Here is a 22,504-nt window from a genome sequence, read left to right as displayed (position 1 = left end):
AATTTTCCTTTTGTAATTTTATATAATTATATTTGTTTGTTACTTTTGGGAGGACGTTAGGTAAAAGAACCAAAGAATAACTACAACTTCTGTATAGTATTCAAACAGTACCATGCATTTGACTGACCACATTACAGCAAACTAATTGTACTGCCTTCTTCCCCAGTAGCAGATTCATAAAAGTGGGTAAGTTTATACAAATATTGTTTGTGTCCTCTAAACTTATCCCAAATACTGATTTAGATTATTTATCATGGAAGGCCTTTTACAGCAATGCTATTTTATTATGAACAGATAAGCAATATGTAACAATCTCTTAACTAAACACTTGTTTAACAACCCAGTAAACAGCTGGTGGTTTTTTGTTTGTTTTGTTTGTTTTTCTTTTTTAAATTGGACAGCATATATAAAACTAGACTCTATATAAAACTAGAAACTAGAAAAGTCACTTTTTGAAATGTTCTTGATGAGTTCTCCATGCTCCTCTTTTCCCCTTCCCATCTTTATAGATAATAATTTTTAAAAGCTATGTCTGGTGTATGTTCATAGCATTTCTAAGACATATAAATAAAAGTCCTCAAGAGAACACATTATAACATTCTTAGTTATTCATTGAAAACAGGGCACCAGGCCTAAACAGTTAACTCACCCATGATTAATAGAGGACTTTACCCCCAATAAAAGGCTCAAAATTAAAGGGGTTTTAGGTGTTTATCAATGGCTCCTGGTTTAACAATGTAGCCATTTAAAGTTAGATTAAAGGTCCAGATCAAACTTTTTAAAGGACCTGTTTGTTTTCCACAACTGACTTAAGACTCTTCTTAATGAAGTCTCATTTTCAGAAAAGCAGGAAGGCCAGTCATTCTGAAGATATTATTTGCCAAGCTGAAAAATTAATAACTTGTTTTGTAGGGTTTGGCCATCATCATGTAGAGACAGGTAATGTAACACTTGTAGTAAACAACTGTAGGCAGGAGGCTCACAAGAGGCAGGTGTATATGACTACCTGTTCGTATGCAATTCTTTTCCAGTATACAGAGCATGGCTAAACACCTATCTACCAACTGTATTCTGTGTTGCAGCAAACATACTCATTTTCCATTTCTATTCTGAAAATGAAATTAAACCCAATGATTTGGATTAAATTTCTGGCTCTAGAAGTCTCCAAATCACTAGGTGCAGATAATGGTTACATCATTCTTCCATGTTCAATTTTTTATAGTCTACCCTAAGTGTCCACTGTTGACTGTTGTCAGAGACTTCACATCAACCTAGACAGATCCTTAGTCCAACTCTGCTTGGCCATCTTACACATTCAAGATATTGAAACATAAATATACATAGGTGTGTGGCATGGGTAAATAACTGGAGTTATTTGAACCCACTGTAAAGAGCCCTGATTTTACTTTTTCTTCTAACAGATATAAATTAACAATCTTCGTATGCGCTGTCAGCACAGAACATACAACTACACAGTACAGAAAAAATATGATGTAAGCTTAAAAGGTATTCTGAAGGTCTGACAACTAAGCAAAGGAAACTGACATTCAGGAAGGTCTGTCCATCTCCATAGCTGGCAAAAGTGACTTTTGTTCAAAGATACTTAAATGCACATAAATGTCTAGCAGGTTTAGTGTAAACAGCCGAATTTACATTTAGTGTAATGCAAGCAGACAACTCACAGTTACTGGAATTAAAAGCAAATTGTACTGGACAAGTTGGATTGCATTTTAAATTAGAGAATAAATAAATTAAATGGGAGACTGAATTTCATGATTGAATGAGAATATTGCAGCTTAAAAATCACCTGTCATGGTTAAATTTAAAGTACAATTAAGTACGGAATATTTTTCAATAATTTTTTAAATTAATATAACTTTATTTTACTGCAATTTAGGCCTCATGTAAGGGTGCAATGTAAAACCCATAATCAACTGTCAGAACAAAAATTTAAATATTAAAGTGAATTAATTATACAATGCATTGTTAGAGACTGCAATTATATTCCTAGTACACCATCTAATTTGTGACTGACAAGCATTTATTGAGGATAAGGAAATGCAGGAAGCTAATATTTATATTAATTCACATGTTATTTTTGTGATTTGTAACCCTAGAAAATTTTTAAAATAAATAAATAAAGACAGCAACATGTTTTCAAATTACTACAGAAAAAGTAATCCCCACACACACCATCCAAACAATTTTACAGCCAACAGATGGAAAAAAAACACATGGAGGAGACATTTTTAATTAAGTGCAATATAAAGACAATAATGGTTACCCATACTCAGTCTAAACAATTATCAAAAGGGCCTCAGCTTTTAAAAATAAGTCATTTAAGAATGGCTTACTGTTTTAAGCTTAGGCTGTTTCCAATTATAAAAAAGAGCTTTTAATTAAGATTAGTAAAGTCTAATTCAAGCTATAATTTGGTTCCTTTAGTTAGCAAATGTCTATTAAAACTGAGCAATTAAGGCTAAATGGTTTGAAGCATTTAAAGCACTCCCCCCAGCATCAAATACTACAATAGAAAAGACCATGTCAGTGACTAATTCAGACCAGAAGACATGTATTTCCACTGGGTTTTATATTTCCTTGTTGATCATAAAGTTTGCTTAAGAATCCATTGGTAAACTATATTTTCACTGGAACTTAATTTTTTTTTATGTTTGTATATTATGTAACAAAATATAAGCTACAAGTTCTTCAACCTGACACATATAGTACAATGTTTACTCCTGCAATGGCTTTTTTCCCTTAATTTTGTATGGTTCAGTAATAAAAATATGTACTAAGCTTCTCAGTAGCATATCCCTCCCTTTTAATAATTATTTTCATACCTGGTCTAAGGGTTTTGAACACATACGTTGTGTGTACTTCTGTCAGGTAAAGAAGAATACCAAGATTTGTACTTACATAAGTGCCTTTTAACGCTTTCCCTCCCCACTTCCCATTTTCACAAGTTATTGAAAGACTGAAATTCTTCATGCTTGGAATCATCATTGGGATCAATTTATTCCATTAAGTTTAAGCAAAAACACCTGAGCAAGCTTGAGGTCTGTGGTTGTGAATACATGACAGGCACCCACACATCTCCCCAACCAGCTGTGGCAGCCCCTTCACATAGCAAGACCAAACAGCAAACCTCTCATACATTACCTGGGGTCTCCCAGACTCCCCACAGGCACAAGGACCCTGTCTTAAAAGTCAAATTGCATGGCGCAGACACTAGACTATCCTTTCCATTAAGCATGAGACCTACAGAATATGCTAGGTATGAACAGGATCATTCAGGTGGCTTCACAGGATTTTCTGCAATGAACGGTGACTAAGGAAAACATGCTGGTCCTTTCAGAAAGGATCCCTCCACCCCTTCAGACTCGTCCTAACTCAGGTATTTTATCAGGTAATTCTATACAGAATAAGGATTGATGAAGTATTCCCACTGCAGAGCAGGCTACAGCAACTGCTCGTCACCTTCCTTACAGATCACAAGACACTTGCCTTGAAAACTCCTAGATCATACCGCCATTGTCTAATCCTAACATCAATATTAATGATAATGACTAAAAAACTTCCATTTTTATGCAGTACAGGAATGTCTTCTATTAAATCTGTTCTACTTGGATACAGACTAACACACAAATTTACAAGCTGGAGTTCCTCAGGATACTTAAATATATTATCTGACATAAAGAGACAAAAAACTACAAAGTGTTATTTCTGCCTTAGGACTGATTTTTCCTGACTTTTTAAAATCCTTTTAGCCTTATGTTTCATACCCTCCACAGTACATTATGTCAGTAAGTTATTCTAGAAAATGGATGCAATTCCTGCCGCTATCCTGAAACAGATTTTTGTGTGCTCCCAATTCAGAACAAATGCTAAAGCTTTTGCTTCATGAGACCATATGTGATACAATCAACTGATTTTCCTCATGCAGTTCTCACATATCATTCAAGAAGAAGAATTATAAAAATATTTCAAAACAGAAACAGTGAAAGGATGTAAAGTGCTAGAGGCAAAAAGAACTCAATTTTTATTTAGGTTTAGAAGTGACAAAAATTTGAGGGTGTTGTTTTTATTAAGCCCTTGAGAGAACTGTAACTGAGAAGTTCGTCCATTCTGAAGCTATAATCTCCTTAGACATTAAACTGTACATAGAGTAAACTGCTTCCATCTTCACATAATGAAACAGTTTATACCTAATGAAACAGACTACACCTAAACAAACCATTTTGGTCTTCAGGTTTTCATTTCAGGAAAATAAGCTGAGGTTGTCTATTCCTCCCTTATTCTCTGGCTTGCTCTTACAGGTCAAAACAGTTACAGGTCAGAGTAATTCTGGCGGTCCTCGCTCCCTCAGTCATTGCTTGCACTCTGAGTATGTCCACACACTTCAGTCTTAACAGATGTAAATTCACTGTGCAAGGAACTCAAGCTACACAAAGGCCACAGGGCTCCACTTGCACAAAGCCAAGCATGGCACAACAGGCACTGCCCTCCAGTAGCTGAATAGTTCACATTTAGCCTCCCTAATGAAGCAGTTTCATGACTTTGGACCAGTCTGAAGCACAGGCCAAGCAAAATTGCCTTTGCCCAGTGCGCCCAATTACCCTTGAAGAAATCCTTTAGCAGTCAGAAGTAGGAGCAGTCAGTTGTTCAGAGCACATGGCTTTCTGGTGCGTAATATACTGAGGCCATTATTAAGGATCGCATGTAGCGTACAAGCAACAACTTGGATGGTTTAAGAGAGACTGGTGTGAGGAAGAAGGACGTGGAAAGAAGCACTCTGATAATTTTTATCTTTAGACAAGTTGGAATGAATCAGAAAAACATGCATTTCTGAATAAACTCAGAATTTGGTGCTTCATAGTTAGAAGCACACCTCAAAATCATGTTTTTTATGTAATAATCTTCCAAGTTTAACAAATTGAAGAAAACTGCAAAAAGAGTAAAAGGCACAACTGTGTTCAGTAAAAGACAAGAACTTCACTAGAGTATGAAGTCAGATATCAAACTCCCACATACATGCTGATTAAAAAATAAATAAAAAATAAATGCAATACTCACACTCTCCATTCAGCAAGATAGATAAATAGCTATCTACTTACTTCAAGCATGTTTTCACTGTAACAGGAAGACTATTTGCTTAAAAGCTTTCTATGTAGCTTCAGCTTTCAGATAATGAAAGCAGAGCAAAAGCAATCCAGTAATTTTCTTCTGACAACAGCAAGAACTTGAATGCACAGCTGTTATGTCATGGAGTACTTTCAGAGATTGTATGTCCAATGATACGTCCAACAAATATTTACTTCTGCAGTGGTTCCCATCCTCTGTTCTCTAAAGCACATTCTACACTAGACCCCTCTCCAGAATAACACCAAATCAGTATCATCAGTATCCATATTTTTTTCAAGTAAAATGTTGATGTTCTTTGAGCATGCCTTATGAAACATAAGGATTGACAATAGTTCATGAAGACTAATGCATGGGAACCTCAGTATGCTAGGCTGAGCTCTCTCAACTTAAAACTGTTAATCTGTTAAAAATATTACAGGAATTAAAACTGGTCATTTAAACCATTTAATAGATCAGGTTCTGTCATTAGTGGTTGTACTCTAAAACATCATCAACAGCTGTGAAATCATGATCTTGAATTTGATGTTACCTATGGGGCAGACAACAACAAAGTGGTCTCATTTTAAGCACTTGGTTCAGGTCTAAAGCATCTGCTAAACAAAGGCATTATATCAGCTCGTTAAATGATCCAAATACTTTTTTTTTCTTTTCTTTGAACAGTGAAGGAAAACCTGTGATATTCTACAGCTCCAGAAAGGTCTTCTTTCAACTGAAATTTATATACCAAAATAACAAAACCAAACCCATAGACGTGCCCCCCCCCCAAAGTGATTATATGGAAAAGGCACTGCTTTACTGCATTTAAAAATCTCCCCCAATTACTTGAACAAATTTTGTGCTCTCATAAACCTCCTGAAAGAAAGCAGGGAGCATTCATTAAATTTCTGGGAACAGAAAAAGCTGACCAAGATACATAGCTAAAAACTCACCAAAAAAAAAAAAAAAATCATGATTTTAAAAATAATCATGATCAAATAAATTCACAAGCTAAATTTGGGTAGAAACTTTCAAAATGTCTCCACTGTCAGTGTTTTTGCAGCCTTAGGCTGTAGTTTCAGAATAGAATGACTCCAGGAACCAACCCAGATTATGAAACCTACTCACCTTTTCCACTATTTCTTTCGGCCGCTATACCACAGTTGGTATAAGCCTTTTCAGTGTAGAGCTGCTTATGGGGCCATGCTGTAATCCTTTGTTTTTTCTTCCTTTTTTTTTTTTTTTTTTGGGGGGGGGGGTAATTTCAGTGATATTCTTCATAGTATAGCCCTGCATCAGTTGATGCTGTGTGAAAAAGCATGATCAAGCAAACAGGAACTCCCTAAATCAGTGCATTGAGAAGACTGAGAGTATTATTCCTTTTCCCAACCAACTGTACATGTAACTATCTGCTCTATTTTCCCCCATCCCAGGGCTAGCTGAAGCTAGGCAAGACTTTCCCTCTTGTTATGGCTCCCATTAATCCTGGTCTAGAACAGGGTTGGGTTAGTTCCACGTGTACACAAACTGTATCCATCATCCATAATTACAATTGCTGTCTCTGTCCTAATAGTATTAGAGAGGATGCTACCTTCGCCCTCACCATCCACGAAGAACTGGTTGGTGACCTGCTACGGCACTTGGATGTGCACAAATCGATGGGGCCGGATGGGATCCACCCAAGGGTACTGAGAGAACGGGCAGAGGAGCTGGCCAAGCCCCTATCCATCATTTATCAGCAGTCCTGGCTATCGGGGGAGGTCCCAGCTGACTGGCGACTAGCAAATGTGACGCCCATCTACAAGAAGGGCCGGAGGGCAGACCCGGGGAACTACAGGCCGGTCAGTTTGACCTCAGTACCAGGGAAACTCATGGAGCAGATCTTCTTGGGAGTCATCATGCGGCACTTGAAGGGCAAGCAGGCGATCAGGCCCAGCCAGCATGGGTTTATGGAAGGCAGGTCCTGCTTGACGAACCTGATCTCCTTCTACGACAAAGTGACGCGCTGGGTGGATGAGGGAAAGGCTGTGGATGTGGTCTACCTTGACTTCAGCAAGGCTTTTGACACCGTCTCCCACAGCATTCTCCTCAAGAAACTGGCTGCTCTTGGCTTGGACTGGCGCACGCTTCGTTGGGTTAGAAACTGGCTGGATAGCCGGGCCCAAAGAGTTGTGGTGAATGGAGCCAAGTCCAGTTGGAGGCCAGTCACTAGTGGCGTCCCCCAGGGCTCGGTGCTGGGGCCGGTCCTCTTTAACATCTTCATCAATGATCTGGATGATGGCATTGAGTGCACCCTCAGTAAGTTTGCAGATGACACCAAGCTAGGTGCGTGTGTCGATCTGCTCGAGGGTAGGAAGGCTCTGCAGGAGGATCTGGAGAGGCTGCACCGATGGGCTGAGGTCAACTGTATGAAGTTCAACAAGGTCAAGTGCCGGGTCCTGCACCTGGGGCGCAATAACCCCAAGCAGAACTACAGGCTGGGAGAGGAATGGTTGGAGAGCTGCCAGGCAGAGAAGGACCTGGGAGTGATGGTGGACAGTCGGCTGAATATGAGCCAGCAGTGTGCTCAGGTGGCCAAGAAGGCCAACGGCATCCTGGCTTGTATCAGAAACAGTGTGACCAGCAGGGCTAGGGAGGTGATCGTCCCCCTGTACTCGGCTCTGGTGAGGCCGCACCTCGAGTACTGTGTTCAGTTTTGGGCCCCTCGCTACAAGAAGGACATCGAGGTGCTTGAGCAAGTCCAGAGAAGGGCGACGAAGCTGGTGAGGGGCCTGGAGAACAAGTCATATGAGGAGCGGCTGAAGGAGCTGGGCTTGTTCAGCCTAGAGAAGAGGAGGCTCAGGGGTGACCTTATTGCTCTGTATAAGTACATTAAAGGAGGCTGTAGAGAGGTGGGGGTTGGCCTGTTCTCCCATGTGCCTGGTGACAGGACGAGGGGGAATGGGCTAAAGTTACGCCAGGGGAGTTTTAGGTTAGATGTTAGGAAGAATTTCTTTACTGAAAGGGTTGTGAGGCACTGGAACGGGCTGCCCAGGGAGGTGGTGGAGTCACCATCCCTGGAAGTCTTCAAAAGACGCTTAGATGTAGAGCTTAGGGATATGGTTTAGTGGGGACTGTTAGTGTTAGGTTAGAGGTTGGACTCGATGATCTTGAGGTCTCTTCCAACCTAGAAATTCTGTGATTCTGTGATTCTGTGATTCTGTCTCAAATGTATAGGACACAAAAGCCACACTAGCAGAGCTTATTTGGACACGGGTTAGAGAAATAATAGAAGGTCACATTTCCCAACTCCTCTGCTGTCATTTGACCAAAGGCTCCCTAACCACCTGATGCATCAGTGTATGCATGCATTTTGATACCGTGTTGGACACACATGCTTACAGTCCCCTCCACCCCCCCAATCAAATGAAAGCTGACAAACGGTGGTAAACCATTTGCACCGATGACTTTACAGTCAGCCATCTGAGAAAAGAGACATGAATCTGCAGGGGGCGTGAACAACAGGGAATGGGATGAAGGACAGGTGAACTCCGAGGTGGCAGCGAAGCCCAGAAAAGAAATGGAAAAAAGGAAATGAAAGAAGAAAAAGTTTAAAAACTGCAAGTTGATGGGAACTATTTTGATCTGAAGATAGAACTCAAGAGAGAGGACTCATAAGGGGTACACAGCCAGCAGCTACCAGCTCTCTGTTCCCAGGAGTCTTGCAATAGGACACTGGTTCTCAGAATAATGCCGTTCTAACTGGAATAAGCAACTGAAATAAAGGACAAGGAAGGGAAAACAGAACAATAATTTTTTTAAAGGCAAAAATGCACTAGGAATGGACAAAAGACAGAGAAATGAGATTTGGAGGGAAGTTACAAGGTTAAGGGACAGCTAAATAACAAATTACACAGGACAACAGAGATGAAGGCTGCAAGGGAAGAGGACTACATCACAAATAAAGAGGTGCAGTTAAGAGAACAAGTCAAAGTAAACAGAAATACAGAAATTAAGGAAAACTGGGCAGTGTGTGGCAGACATTTAAAGAATGAAGACAAAAGAGGACAGACTCACAGACTCTTACATATTGAGCTTAGTGCAATCGAATTATGCTCCTTCATTTAATTATAATTTTTCTGGCAGATAACTTATACTGTATATTTGGGCAAAGGAGAAGTTCCTGTGAAATGCCAAGATTACATCACCATCGAAGGCCACCCCGGGTTCTGCAGCTCAGCAACTGCTGAGACTGATGAAATTTAATATATAAATTCCCAGAGTACCTATAGACCATCCAGCAGACAGGGAGCTTATAAACTATTTAGAGAAGTGTCCTTGGAAAAAAAAAAAAAATTCCAAATCAAGAACTATATGTAATGCTTCTGAAGAATGAGACCATATTTCTATCTGCATGGTATTTGTTTAAGCAAAATGCAGTGATATTTGTATCCAAGAAGTATTAAAAAAAAAAAAAAAAAGAGATAGAGAAGGAGAGAGAGAGGAGGAGAGAACGAAGCAAATGTTCTTTTCCATAGTAAAAATGGAAGATTTTCAAACTGTTCATTGAAGTAGCATTATGGGCTCCCAGAAAGTAGCTCTGAAAGGTAGGACAGGGTAGGGAGTAAAAGGAAGAAGAGAAAATAAGAGCATGTGACTCATGGGGACTCAAGAGTATTTTCTTGCTTGCTACTCCTTCTCCATCCCCTAAGAAACTCCACTCCCTGGAGTAGTTCAGAAAACTGGCAAACTGGGAATTAAGCATTAAATAGTACAATATGGGAGGGGGGGGGGGGGAAGCACAGATAGAGAAGTCCTGAGAACTGAGTTGTGGGGGATACCTTTATCAGCCTAAACTGATGCATCAAGTTAGCCAGTCAAATTAATATGATTTATAGAGAATAAAAAAAATGAAGCTGGTTTATGTTCTTCCTCCCCCACTTTTTGACAACATGTAGTGCTTCAATCTAGAAGCTGCTTTCAATTAAGACAGCACAATGGCTCACACAGAGTAAACTTATTATCTGTGTGATTAGAACTTGGAAGATCTGATGCTGAAATAAAGACCACCACAAAACTGGAAGGTGGCATATCTCTTCCTCTGGGCTCAGATGGGCTGCAGCAAGTCAACAGGAAACAAAACAGGCATTGCAGGCTGGTAGCAAGAGATCTCATCCAGGCAACACAGCCATTATGGGAGGACAATGTGAAGTTCCACAGATGACATTAATGTTATTTTTAATGTATCATAGCTGGAAAACTAGGAAGCAATGCAGATTCAGTACCTAATATTCGCTATAGACCTCAAGAAGGTCTATAGGTCTGTTTGTACAACCAGTTCAAAAGTAATTAAATCTGTGCCTAAGTCTCAAACACTAAACAGATCAGGTCATGGAATGGTTATAGAGAAAACAACAAAATTAGAATAAAGATATGAAGCAATGATGGAACAATATTTAGGAATAACATGCACATTTAATCTTCCTGCAGCTTTGCACAATAGGTAGAGGGTGTAGATATATGTGCTCAGAAAATTGTTCTGCTGACAGGTACATAGCTGGATGTTATTGGTGGATTTGACCAAACCAACTTCGCAAAGCACCTTCTTATGGGCAGGAACAGTAAGACTATGGATGCAGTAATAATATTCAACCTGAAATGCATTAATATATTCAAGATCCTAGACGATGACCTTTCCCTGAGGAAATAAATTCACCTTCCATTGCATTTACAAGGATTACCAATCAGGAAGAAGTCATTTAAGTTGCCCTGTTCAGTGGCAACACTGTTACTCAGCAGAGTGATACAGGCAGTTCAAGCTTGAGCCCACTAGAGTAGTGTGATCATTGAGATGCTTATGTTTCAAAAACCAAGGACAAGAAACAGTGGTTATTTGCTCTCACATGACTTCACTGATAAGGAAGACCCACTTAAAAAAAGACTTGCTGAGAGTGGACTGATAGGACAACATGGGTGACTTAAAAGAAATGGGCATGACCGTTCCATCCAGAATCCCTGCACATACTTATCTCTGCAGATAGGAGGAAACCAGTCCAAATTACTTGACCAAGAGCTCGGAAATGAGAACCCTGAATTGTCTTGTGCTGCTTCCAGGTTCAGAGGGGCTCTGTGGCAATATTTGGAATCATCTTTGAAGAGCATGAGAAAAATATGACAGATATTTGAAAGACTAAAGTAACATTAAGTAAGTAAGACCAGCTTCTTAAGAAAGATGGAATTGATGAACAAGATTAAAATAGTAAGAATAACACTAAATCAACTTTGCAGAAACAGTCATTATTGTTCAAATAATAACCAACAGAGACTGCGGCCTGTGGAGTATCCCTGCTGGAGCAGATTCCAGTCCGGACCTGTAGCCCGTGGAGAGGAGACCACGCAGAAGCAGGAGACCTGGCAGGAGCTGCTGCCCGTGCAGGACTCAGGTTGGAGCACTGTGCTCCTGAGGGATGGACCCTGTGGTACGGACCCATATCTGGAGCAGTTCTTGAAGAGCTACTGCCTGTGGGAAGCCCACACCGGATCAGTTCACCAAGGACTGAATCCCATGAGTGGAACCCCACAGCACAGGGGATGAGTGGCCGAGAAAGAGCAGCGGAGAAGAAGCGCTATAGACTGACCATAACCCCCATTCCCCCATGCCACCTGGGGGAAGGAGGTGGAAGAGGGTAGATGGGAGGAAGGTGCTTTTGGTTTCTTTCCTTTGTTTCTCACTTCTCTAGCTTGTTAGTAATAAGCAATAAATCTTACTATCTCCCTGTGCTGAGTCTGTTTTGCCCGTCACAATAATTCCTGTGCGATCTCCCTGTCCTTATCTCAACCCTTGAGCCCTTTTCATAGTATTTTCTCCCCATTCCTCTTTGAGCAGGGAGAGTGAGAGCACGGTTGTGGTGGAACTTGGCTGCCCACCCAAGTAAAACCACCACAATGAGGAAAGATCAGCTGTCCTGTCTAGAGAAGCAACTGTGCTCTATGGAAAGAAATTTGTCAGATGGTTCAGGCAGAGAAGGCTACACAGTAAATTAAAAAAAAAAAAAAAAAAAAAAAAAAAGTAGACCTGTGAACTGAGAAGTCATCCCTAATCCAAAGAAACTCTGGAGAAGCCCAGTCCAAAGACATTCTGGGAGAAAAGCAAAGTCCTGAAACAAATTTCCTATTAAAGGAATTTAACAGACGGTCAAGAAAAAGTTTCATTTCAGTATAATTACTGCTAAAGCTCTCTGCAAGTCCTTAAAGGACTGTTTCTGTCTTGTGCAGTTCTTCCTACCCTTTAGGTCAGAGTGGCAAAATATGCACAAAATCTTGCGCAAGTGGCTAGACTCTACATTTCCAGTCACAAGAAAGGCATGCATTACCCCAACAGTCCCACTTTTTAAATTATTCCTTTTATTTGAAGCAAAAATGTAAATACACAGGAGTACACAAAACACATTCACATTCTCAACATATTTGTTCAAACATGCTACATTGTTTTTATAAAACTTAAGAATCATCCAAATCATATTAGTTCCCATACTCTATCCTGTTCCCCCAAAACGGAGCAAGTAAAAGCAATATTTAAGACTGATCTTTAATGTAAACTAACATGCGCACCTTTCTAAATTAATCGTAGTATCTCAGTATATTCCAATAAATTTTGGTAAGCCCTCAGTTTAGTTTCAATGTGATAACAGTGTCATTTCTTCGAGGTCACTGCAGCATTTAAACTGCTATTTCTGCTTGTCTAGTAAAACCTGGCTGTATAGGACAGCCAGCACTATAAGGGAGTTAGTTTTGCCATAATGAATGTTCTTTAGACATGAAGCAATACAGGTAGTTTGACATTTGTATGTCAGCAAGAACTCGATTAAAGATGCACATCTTTACAAAATACATCTTTTTCTCATAGATAACTAATTAAAAAGCTTGTTAAGAAAAGCTCTGTTATGAAGTCCCAGAATCATTTAACGACCCAGCTTTGGTATTTGTACGATAAAAACCATTTGACATATTTCATCTTTGTTACTACAAGCACTTTTATCTTAAAAGTGAATTTATAAAGGCTGATTATTGGTGTTGTCTTGTGATGGAATACTGAATACCAGTCCATAGTGCCAGTCTGTTTATTTCTGTAGGTCTGGAGTACTTGACCTCAAGATGCAAAATACATGTAAACCCATGCTATGTGAACAGCAGGCTTGAGGCAGATTTTAGGTCTGCCACTGACTTGTGTGACCCATCCTTTACCTCAATAGTTTTAAGAAGGACATTAATGATATTTGTCTGCCACTGAAGGCATATTACTTCAGTAGCAAATTTTCAAAGTAATCCAGGATCAAATTAAAAGGGACTATAATAAGTAATCTAAAATAAGCTTATTTCATGCTTTCCGTTTATCCCAACATTTGATATTAATCAGAAACTTCAGATTTAAAGCTGATATAAAATCTTTAGAACTATTACTATATTATAAATAAGTCATACACAACACACAGTAATACCTGGTTTAGACACTTTACTTTTTTTTTTTTTTTTACCTAAACATAGAACAATTTAACATACATACAGACACATTGTAGACTGTCCTAGCTTACTTTACTTGTCAAGCTTGTCAAACAATAAACACCATCAGATATAAGAGTTTGACATCAGCCACGGAAATTCCATGCCTCTGTACATCATTCTGCAGGGAAATCTGAATTTTACTACTTACACAACTCTCTCTATTTTTAAAATGAGCCAAGGTAAGTCAGGCAAAGAGAAATTCATTTACTAAATAAGCATGAATACCAGCCAGGTCTACTGTTAAACAGAGCTCAACAGCTGAAATACAAAGTAGCTAAAAATACAAAGTAGCTGAAATACAAGTAGCTAAAGCTTAAGGAAACTTTTGATGTGGAAAACAAATACAAGAAGTACAATTCTGAGAACACTGCAACCTCTACAGCTGTGGCCTTGAGTACATTTTCACTGCACAGAGCTCTTTCCCTGGAAGGGATGAATAGGGGAGGAAAACGTGCTGAACGATTATTCTGTCTGTTTGCAAGAAGGAAATTCTGGCTTCCAAATGAACAACAGCTCAGAGACATTAGAGCACCAAGAGGTGGACAGTAGGAATTTTTCAATTTAAACCCAAGACAGAAAAAATATGACAACCACAAAAATGCTTTATGAGGGCACTTGAACAAACACTTTGGAAGTCCATGGAGAACAATCATGTGGTTTCAAATTTTGTAGACTTCAGCAAAGTCATTTCTAGGTCTTGAATCTTTTTGATGGACTAGCCATATACATTTTGAAAAAAGATTTAGTCTGCAGTAGAGAGACTTGGAAGAATTTATATAGCTGCTAAGCATCTACAAGTGAAAAAAAAAAACACCGTTGCATCTTTTATTTGTATGGCATTCTGCTGTGGTTACAATATTCCTTCCCTTCACCAGAGAATAATCTCTCTGCTGAGGTTCAATAAATGAGTTCACAAAATCTGAAATACGATTGTACACAATGCCCTATAAAATGTGATAGATTTTTTCCCCTCAATAAAATGGATGGTTTAGAGAGACAAAGAAGCAAAACAACTTTTCAAAGTTTAAGTATCATGAAACAGTTCTTTCTAAAACAGCGTTGCACAGACTCAAAAATACACGAGCGTGACACACATGTAGTGCCAACACTAGGCACGCTCTGGCACCCGGTTAAGTTGTGCAAAAGAAGCACAAGGGTGCACCGGGCTCCCCCCGGGTGAGGGGAGCAAAGGGCGATGGCAAATCTCTGGGTGGCCACACAACCCTACCCGTGACTTCGCGAGCCCCGGGGACAGCCAGCGGCTGAGCCCACGGTACCACTGCGATGGGCAAGATGGGGAGAGTCAGGGGGCGGCTGCTCCCCACGGGTCCTCCCGTCCCCAAACCCGCTCGGTGGCTCCACGGACTTCCCCTGGAATTCCCGCTGCCCGGGAATACTCCGGAGCCGACTTGGTGGGGAAAAAATAATCGCACCCCGCCTTCCTCCCTCCCCCAAGCGGGCTGGAGGATGCGATGGTTGTGACGGCAGACAGACAATTAGCGAAAGCAGCAGGGGGATTCTTGCCAATAAACACCGACATTTGAGGTTAACCAGCTGTAAATCTGCATTAATCGTTTCAGGAATTCAGCTACTTTTACAAAAGCTTTCAAAGAGCAAACAAATAAGAAGTAGGAGGGGAGGAGAAACAGGAGAGAAGCCGAGCGGTCCTTACCTTCACATTGTTTCCCTTCGCCTTTATAGCCTGGCTTGCAGATGCATCTGTAGGATTTTGGTGTGTTTTGGCATATCGCATCGATATGACAGTCATCTGTAGCTTCTGCGCACTCGTCAACATCTGGAATCACAGGATAAACCCCAGGGAAGACAGATAAGACAGGAGACCTGAGACACAGAAAACGCCTATGGATACCCTCCCTGCAGAAGTCTTTGCTTGCTTGCCCTCCAAGTGTCTGTCATCCTGGAAGTGAGAACACCTAAGGCTAAATGATAAACAAGCCAATGAGTTATTCTCACTACATCTAAGCACTGCCTTTTGCCGTCCACGAACCTAGAGGGGCTCAGTCCCACGTTTCTGCTTTAAGCAATCATTAAACTTACTAGAACTTAGTGGCTGTTGTATAGGTCTGGTGGTGGAGATGCACATCTCGGTTAGATAAAACAAGTGAGCATGTAAATGACCCAAGAGAAGAAAATCCCATTTACATGTTCTAGCAGAGACCTCAATTTAGAAAGAGATACCCTAGTTTAAATAAACCATGCTGGCAGGGGTATGAGGGAAATGAACTATCTGAAGAGCAAAACAATAGGAATCCTTTTTATTAAGAGGCAAAATGGAAATAAATGGGAAACCGCATGAGGCTCGGTAAGTTAGAGCGGAGAAAAGCAACCTGCGTTAACAACCCCCCCCCCCCCCCCCACACACACACACTCACCCGACCAACCCTAACCGGGGGAAAGGGGCCCGGAGCACACCCGGCATTGCCCGGGGATGCCGGGCTCTGAAAGGGGGGAACCTGCCCGCTGTCCTTGCTTTCAGGGGAGGAAAGCCTTCACAAACATTTCAGTGACAGGCATTCGTTTTCTCCCCCGGCCTTAAAGAGGCTGGGGGGAGGGAAGAGAATGAAAGCAAGTCGAGGTTTGGTAGTCGTGGGAATGTTAATGAAGTGTATGTAGAAGGAGAAAGAGGGGAAGAGACAAAACAAACAAACAAACAACAACAAAAACAAAAAACTCGAACTAGGCACACCAAAGTGAAAGCGGGTTTATTGTCAGCTTCAAATTCCAACGTTAATCGGTTCCGAAGTGCTCGCTCAGGCATCCCCAGCGCTGAAACACGGATCCTCCAAGGTCCCCGGCAGAGGAGGGGGCGATGGGGGAGTAATGGGGGAGTGCATGCAGCACAGCATTGCGCCCAGAGGCGCCCAGTGGCACACCGCAGGGCTTCTCACAAGAGGACTGCCTCCTGGACTCGTCTTTTTTTTTTTTTTTTTTTTTTTTTTTTTAAATGGAGAACGTTTTTCCCCTCCTAGACGCACTGTTGTGTTTCCTCGAGAATCGCCGGGCTGCTGCACTCTGTTCCCTTCTTTCTTGCCCGTTCGTTTCTTTGAACTGCTCAGCCAGTTCAGACTTAGCTATGATTTATGTGAATTCGCTTTGGGGGTCCGAGGGTGTTGTCCAGATAAGACACAGATCCAGTCAAGTACAAAAAGAAAATAAGTTTTTTCTCGTTTTCCTCCAAACGCTTTGGTTCATACTTTTGACTCATTAAACCGGCACCCATCTCACCCATCAAGATCAGCAGAAGTGACAGCTGGACTCTTTGTAATGCCGTCAAAAATCCGAACTGCATTGAGCCAAAGGGGACATTTCACAGCAACCAGAGGATGCCTGAGAGTCAGGCGTGAATGCCAATGAGTCAAATGAAAGGGCAAAACCAAATATGAGCCCCATGCTCTACTCCACATCTCACGTTGCATTTCAGGGACTTGAAGAACTTCTACACTCACTCCTTTCATTTTGTTGCATTTAAAGTCAGTATCTGGGCAAAAGACGATTTCTTATACCCCTTACCCCCTGTTTTAAGGATTTCTCCTAGCACAACTTTAGAGACTACATACACATCTTTAAGAAATTAGTCCTGGCTTACAACATTCCTAGGCAGATTTTTTTTTTTTTTTTTGAAACATTAGAGCCAAAACTTAATATCATTACTGCTATTAGACAGATCCGAGCGCGGCTGTTAAGAAACACCAGGTTAATGCGCAAACAGGGAAAGAAAACCTGAGACGATAGAGCAGCCTGCGGACTCTCCGGGGCTCAGCACAGATTTATATCGCAGGCACTTAGGGAACTTTTTTCTCCCTAGCCTCTCCCCCGTTAGTCCTTAGGCTCTGGCAGTGCCGACGCGAGAGTACGCCTCCCCACCGCAACCTGCGGCACCCCCGCCGCCTCTAGCAGCGAGCAGCCACCTCCCCGACGCCTTCAGCCGGGGACGTCGGGTGGACACAGTCCCCCCGGGACCAGGACCCCCTCCTCTTACCTGCACCCCCGCTGCCTCCCGTCAACCTGCCAGTCCAGGCGAGGGCGAGAAGCAAACAGCAGCGCCACGGAAAGCCTGCAGCGCCCATGTTACCACTGCGAGCCCCAACCCTCGGTGCCTGCCTGCGCCGTGCGGAACGCGCTCGGGGCCGGCCGCCGGCGCTGACGCCCTGGCAGCGCCCCACCGATTCGCCGCCGCTTCGGGGGCGGGACGGCGCCGGCCCCTCAGCCTGCCCCCTCCCCGGCCCCTCCGCCCCCCTGCCCTGCTCCCTGCCGGCTTCCCCTCAGCCGTGTACCCGCTCGCGCGGGGTCACTAAAGGAGCTACCGGCCGCGGCTTCGCCCCTCGCCCCGGCCGACCCCTCGCAGGTAACAGGGTGGCCGCAGACGGGTTCGGTCCTTCCACCCTAAAAATTTCCCCTCCGAAAGGGGCAAGGCGCGACGCCGCCGCCTTCCAGCCCCAGCATTTCCAGTAGCTGGCACGCAGCCCCCGCTAGGGCTTCGCGCCCCTGCCCATTTCACGCTTTTGTCCATTCCACCAGCGAAAGGTTTTGCTGCTTTTGCGCCTCTGCTCTAATTCCTAACTCTCTGCCACCCAGCTGCGACATACACTTGTCACCCGGCTAGCACGTGAACCCCGCCACAGCCTAACGTGCCGCTTCTCGGCAACTCGTGTCCAGTGCAGGCATGTGCAATTGCAAGTGTTGCTCAGCACCGCCAAGCGTCCCAAAGCCCGAAGAGACTGGAAGGACGCGTAAGAGAGTTGCCCACTCCAGCTTCTCGAAAAGTACGCACCACGATCTTTTTCCTCCATAAAACTCAATAATTAGGGCACGGCGTAAAAACTGTTTGCTTTCTGAGTGTTTACACCTTTGGGCAATCGCTTCCCTAATCCCCTAGAAGTGGGACGCTGGCATCAGTATTTTAATTTCGGTCCCATATTTTTGTGTTAATATCTTGAGGTGCGATTGTGAATTCAATGCTCCAGCTTTCTCCTAGATACAGAGAGCGTTTCTTCCACGTGGGTCCCTAGAGGTACATTAGAGCTCCACCTAGTGAGTTTTATGGCATGCTGTAGCTGAATCGTTCGCCCCAATCATTGTCTGATAGTGGTATTTAACTCACTAACAGCAATCTTCCTTGGAAAGGCTTCTTATTTTCAAAGACTTTGTAAGTATGTGTTTTGCCTGGGTGAAAAATAAGGCTAACCCTCCTTATTAGAGTTCTTGTTTATTTTCTTTCCTCTTTAATTTTGTAATTAATTGGTCTTGCCCTTCAATTCCATGAAATCATGCTACTTAATTGAGGTAAATTGTCTGAAAAGCATTTTTCATGAAATAATTCACTAGAACTGTCTAAAAATGAGCTACTTCAAATTTTTTTGAGGTCACAATGTAATAAAAAGATTTGCTAGAGCAACAAAATACTCCAATTGCCTTTGTGACTTGCTGTCTAGCATGCATTAAAAGTGTCACATTGAGTGCATGTGTTAAGTTATTCTTACAGAAGTTACTGCAATCGCCTTCTGTCTTCCCCAGTTCTGTGCATTTATTATCTGTACATCAATACCACCTCCCACGTAGCACTCAGGAAAGGAAGTCACCTTGATCCAAATCTATCACTCTACGCATGCATTTCCTTATATATTCTGAGGGTGGCATGCAATTAAAAGCCAAGGATACTTCATAACATCTGTCCATTATCTAGCAAGCTTTTTCCTCATTTTTTTCCCCTTAAAAACAAAACAAAACAACAACAACCAAACAACAACAACAAACTATGTGGAAATACAGTGGAAGCGGGTCAGAACCTGATCATCACATTCAATAAGGAATACAGTCTACAGTGCCAGGCTGATATTTCCATAAGGGTCTTTTCAGCAGTTTTCCTTGCTAATGGTGACATCTTAGAAAGATAATCCCTTTGGATTTTTACTTTTTCCACTTTAATTATGTTTCTGTTCTTGTTTATAATCATATAAAAATCCTGTGTCAATTGCACAGAGGCTTCTATTAAAAATTTAATATTGGAATTAATGACCAAGAAGCTTCTAGCATGGGAGCTTCAGAGTCAGTTGCTTGACCATAAACCTTCTCTGTATAACTATGGTGAGCAAGAGCTCCTTGAATCTAAGTGGGGGCTCCTAGCCTGGGAACCCCTATCATTGCCCTTAAGTCCTGCCTGAAAACTTTTGGGAAGTCTGCAACAACAGACTTTGATTGTGGACTGCACAGACTTCTAATGTGTTAAAAAATAATAATATTTCATTAGGACCCATCTCTTTACTGTGTAGAAGGTCCCTGAACACCTGTGTACCAGGGAGGTAAATAACATTAATAAATATTAACGTTAGTGTTTAATTAAACATTAAAAACATTAATAGAAGTGTCTGCTGAGCAGTAGCCTCACCTCCAAAACACTTTAAACCACATACATGGACCATTCCAAAAAATACTTTGAGAAAACAGGAAATACTTTGAGAGGACAGCATCTGCAGAATTACTTAGTTTCCCAATTCACTATTTAAGAACACCTGTATATTGGGACCAACAGTGCTAGACCCCCAGCACTGAGGGGGTGGGGGAGGTCCACCTGTTCAAGACATCCATAAGGAAAATTTTATACAAGAAGCAGAATCCATAATAAAGTTCAACGTCAGACAGAAAGTATTCAGGTACCCTCCCCCCCCCCAGAGGATGGGAAATTATATAATGGTTCATCAATACATGCATGGCTGGAGGACAGTTATTCTCTTGTTCCTACTGTAACATTACTTTCCTCCAAAACATGTCTCCTCTTCACCCATCTAACCTTCTCCTTTCATTGCCAGGGTGCCAGAAGAGTTAAAACTTGTATGAACACATTTTCTTAAACCTGTAAATCTTTCAACAAGGTAGATCACAATATGCCTTATTGATGACCTACGAAGTCATAAATTGTTTTTCCCTTAACTGTCATATGAACAGTTCTCCATTTATAAAAATGAATTAGCAGCCAGAGAGAAAAAAAAAAAAAAAAGAGTAATGGAGTTGTTCTTTCCTGCTTGGATTGTAACCACTGAGATGGAAAAATGACATTGAAGAACTGGAACATACCTCCATTACCACAAAGAGTAGATTAGATCCTTCATTATTTATAGTCACTTCATCCTGGTAGAAGACATATTTTGCCAAGTTGAAAATTGGTACTAAAACAGGTAAATGAAGGTTAAAAACAGGTTAATGCAAAAGATGCATTAAAAGCTGGGTACTGTTTCATGACCTATATTGCATGGGAGACTGGTTACTGCAGCCTCCCTTAAAATGAATAATGGAGACCTATAAAAGGTGCAAAAGGGATGGCACAGGACAAGGGTGTATGTACTACCTGTTATGTGATTACACCACAGCAAGTGGAAGAAGACACGGACTTGTGTGAAATATGCAGTTGAATAAGATGCTTTTTCTGAAGTCCTGTTTGTTAACTCTGTTGCCAAAATACTAGCAGAGGTGGTGATCTGTCTTTGTTCATAAGGACATTGTAGTCCCAAAGCTGGGGAAAAAACAAGAAAACCTTGAAGAAAATAGGGAGGCCTGTAGCTTGTGTAGTCTTTCTACAGCATTCTGAATTGGGCAGCAGCATTCTGAATTGGTTTCGTTTTAGAAAGGGAGAGCATAATGGAACCAGAAGGGAAATATCAAGGCAATTAAAAAAAAAAAAAAAGCAATAAAAACAAAACCAAAAAAAAAAAACACAAACAAAACCACCAGAGGCTAGGGAAACAGCAAAACAGCAACTGAGCATTCAGATTTCTGTGCCAGCAAAAGTTACAGGAAGAAAGGATGCTAAGAACACCCTCTTGTTTTTGAGCTGCACCAACTGATTGAAGTGAAGCTACAAAATATTTACTTGTAGTTTACAGAAAGATGTAGAGGATGCTAAAAAGCCAGAGTTGAATCCTGTGCTTGACTACAAGGAGGATAAAGCAAGCAGGTACCCATTGCTCTTTGTCCATCCCCTGACTTTAGACAAGTGTAAGATCAGGATTTTAATTCAATGACTCCTCCGCAGAAGCCTTCAAAACAGTGACATTTTTGCTAGTACAACTTCTGACTCCTGATCTGGTATGGATTACTTATCATATTCTTATCATTGTCAGCTCAGTTATTCTCAAAGTGGATGTTACTGATTATTATGATTGCATACAAATATATTGTATTGCTGCTGTTTTAACAGGCTATCTTCTTGAACACCAAGGTTTGCACAGTCTAAAAAGCTCAAGCAACTCAAAGAAAAGTACTCTCAGGGGTACTTTAGAGCTGCACCACTCAATTTTAATCGTAAATCTTGGATAGTCATTAATTGCTCTGACTGCACAGAACAGCAACAAGAGTTATAGTAATCCAACAGATGATAAAGTTTTTGGGCTGTTTTAAAATACATAAGACCTCAAATTATTTTATGATTACTCCTGTTAAAGTGATCTTCTTAAAAAAAATGGCTACAGCTGACTCTGCTTTCTTCTTCAAAGCCCTGATTAGGGCACTCAGTCAGATACTTTCTGTTGTTGCTTTTCTGACAGATGTCCAAGATCTGCAGTCAGTTGTGTGTACTTTCCTGTTCTAATCAAGACCCCAAATACGTAAGGAACACTGAAGCATGTGCATATGCATCAGCAGAATGACTCTTGCATATAGACTTCTGATAGGACTGTCTCAACAAGATCAGAATCATACATTGCAAGATAAAGAGAAAGGCCTATGACCTCTACTCACAGTCCCTTTATCCTTCAGCTTAGCTCAAAACCAGATATGGGGAGTAGTGTGGCTCTAAGCCACATGGGCTGTCCCCTCTCTGTAAGACATA

At 41.5% G+C, this 22,504-nt stretch overlaps 1 protein-coding gene across 9 annotated transcripts in view; it reads right to left on the bottom strand.

The window, feature by feature from the left end:
- Window positions 1–22,504, bottom strand: part of SCUBE1 (signal peptide, CUB domain and EGF like domain containing 1) — a 251,963-nt gene that overhangs the window by 198,923 nt on the left and 30,536 nt on the right. For 3 of the 9 annotated variants that reach the window (XM_038173489.2, XM_027450071.3, XM_027450068.3), the window contains exons 1-2: window positions 17,663–17,853; window positions 15,335–15,457 (exon numbers count right to left, since the gene is read on the bottom strand). In XM_038173489.2, the coding sequence (XP_038029417.1) occupies window positions 15,335–15,457; window positions 17,663–17,750 (211 nt within the window). In that variant the 5' untranslated portion in view covers window positions 17,751–17,853. Of the gene's footprint in view, window positions 1–2,919; window positions 2,981–15,334; window positions 15,458–17,662; window positions 17,854–22,504 lie in introns of those variants that run through there. The other 6 variants (XM_027450069.3, XM_072041708.1, XM_027450070.3 and 3 more) reach the window with 3 other exon arrangements.

Source organism: Anas platyrhynchos, chromosome 1 (assembly GCF_047663525.1).
Source record: "Anas platyrhynchos isolate ZD024472 breed Pekin duck chromosome 1, IASCAAS_PekinDuck_T2T, whole genome shotgun sequence".
NCBI lineage: Eukaryota > Metazoa > Chordata > Aves > Anseriformes > Anatidae > Anas > Anas platyrhynchos.
This window is presented reverse-complemented; position numbering and strand designations above follow the sequence as displayed.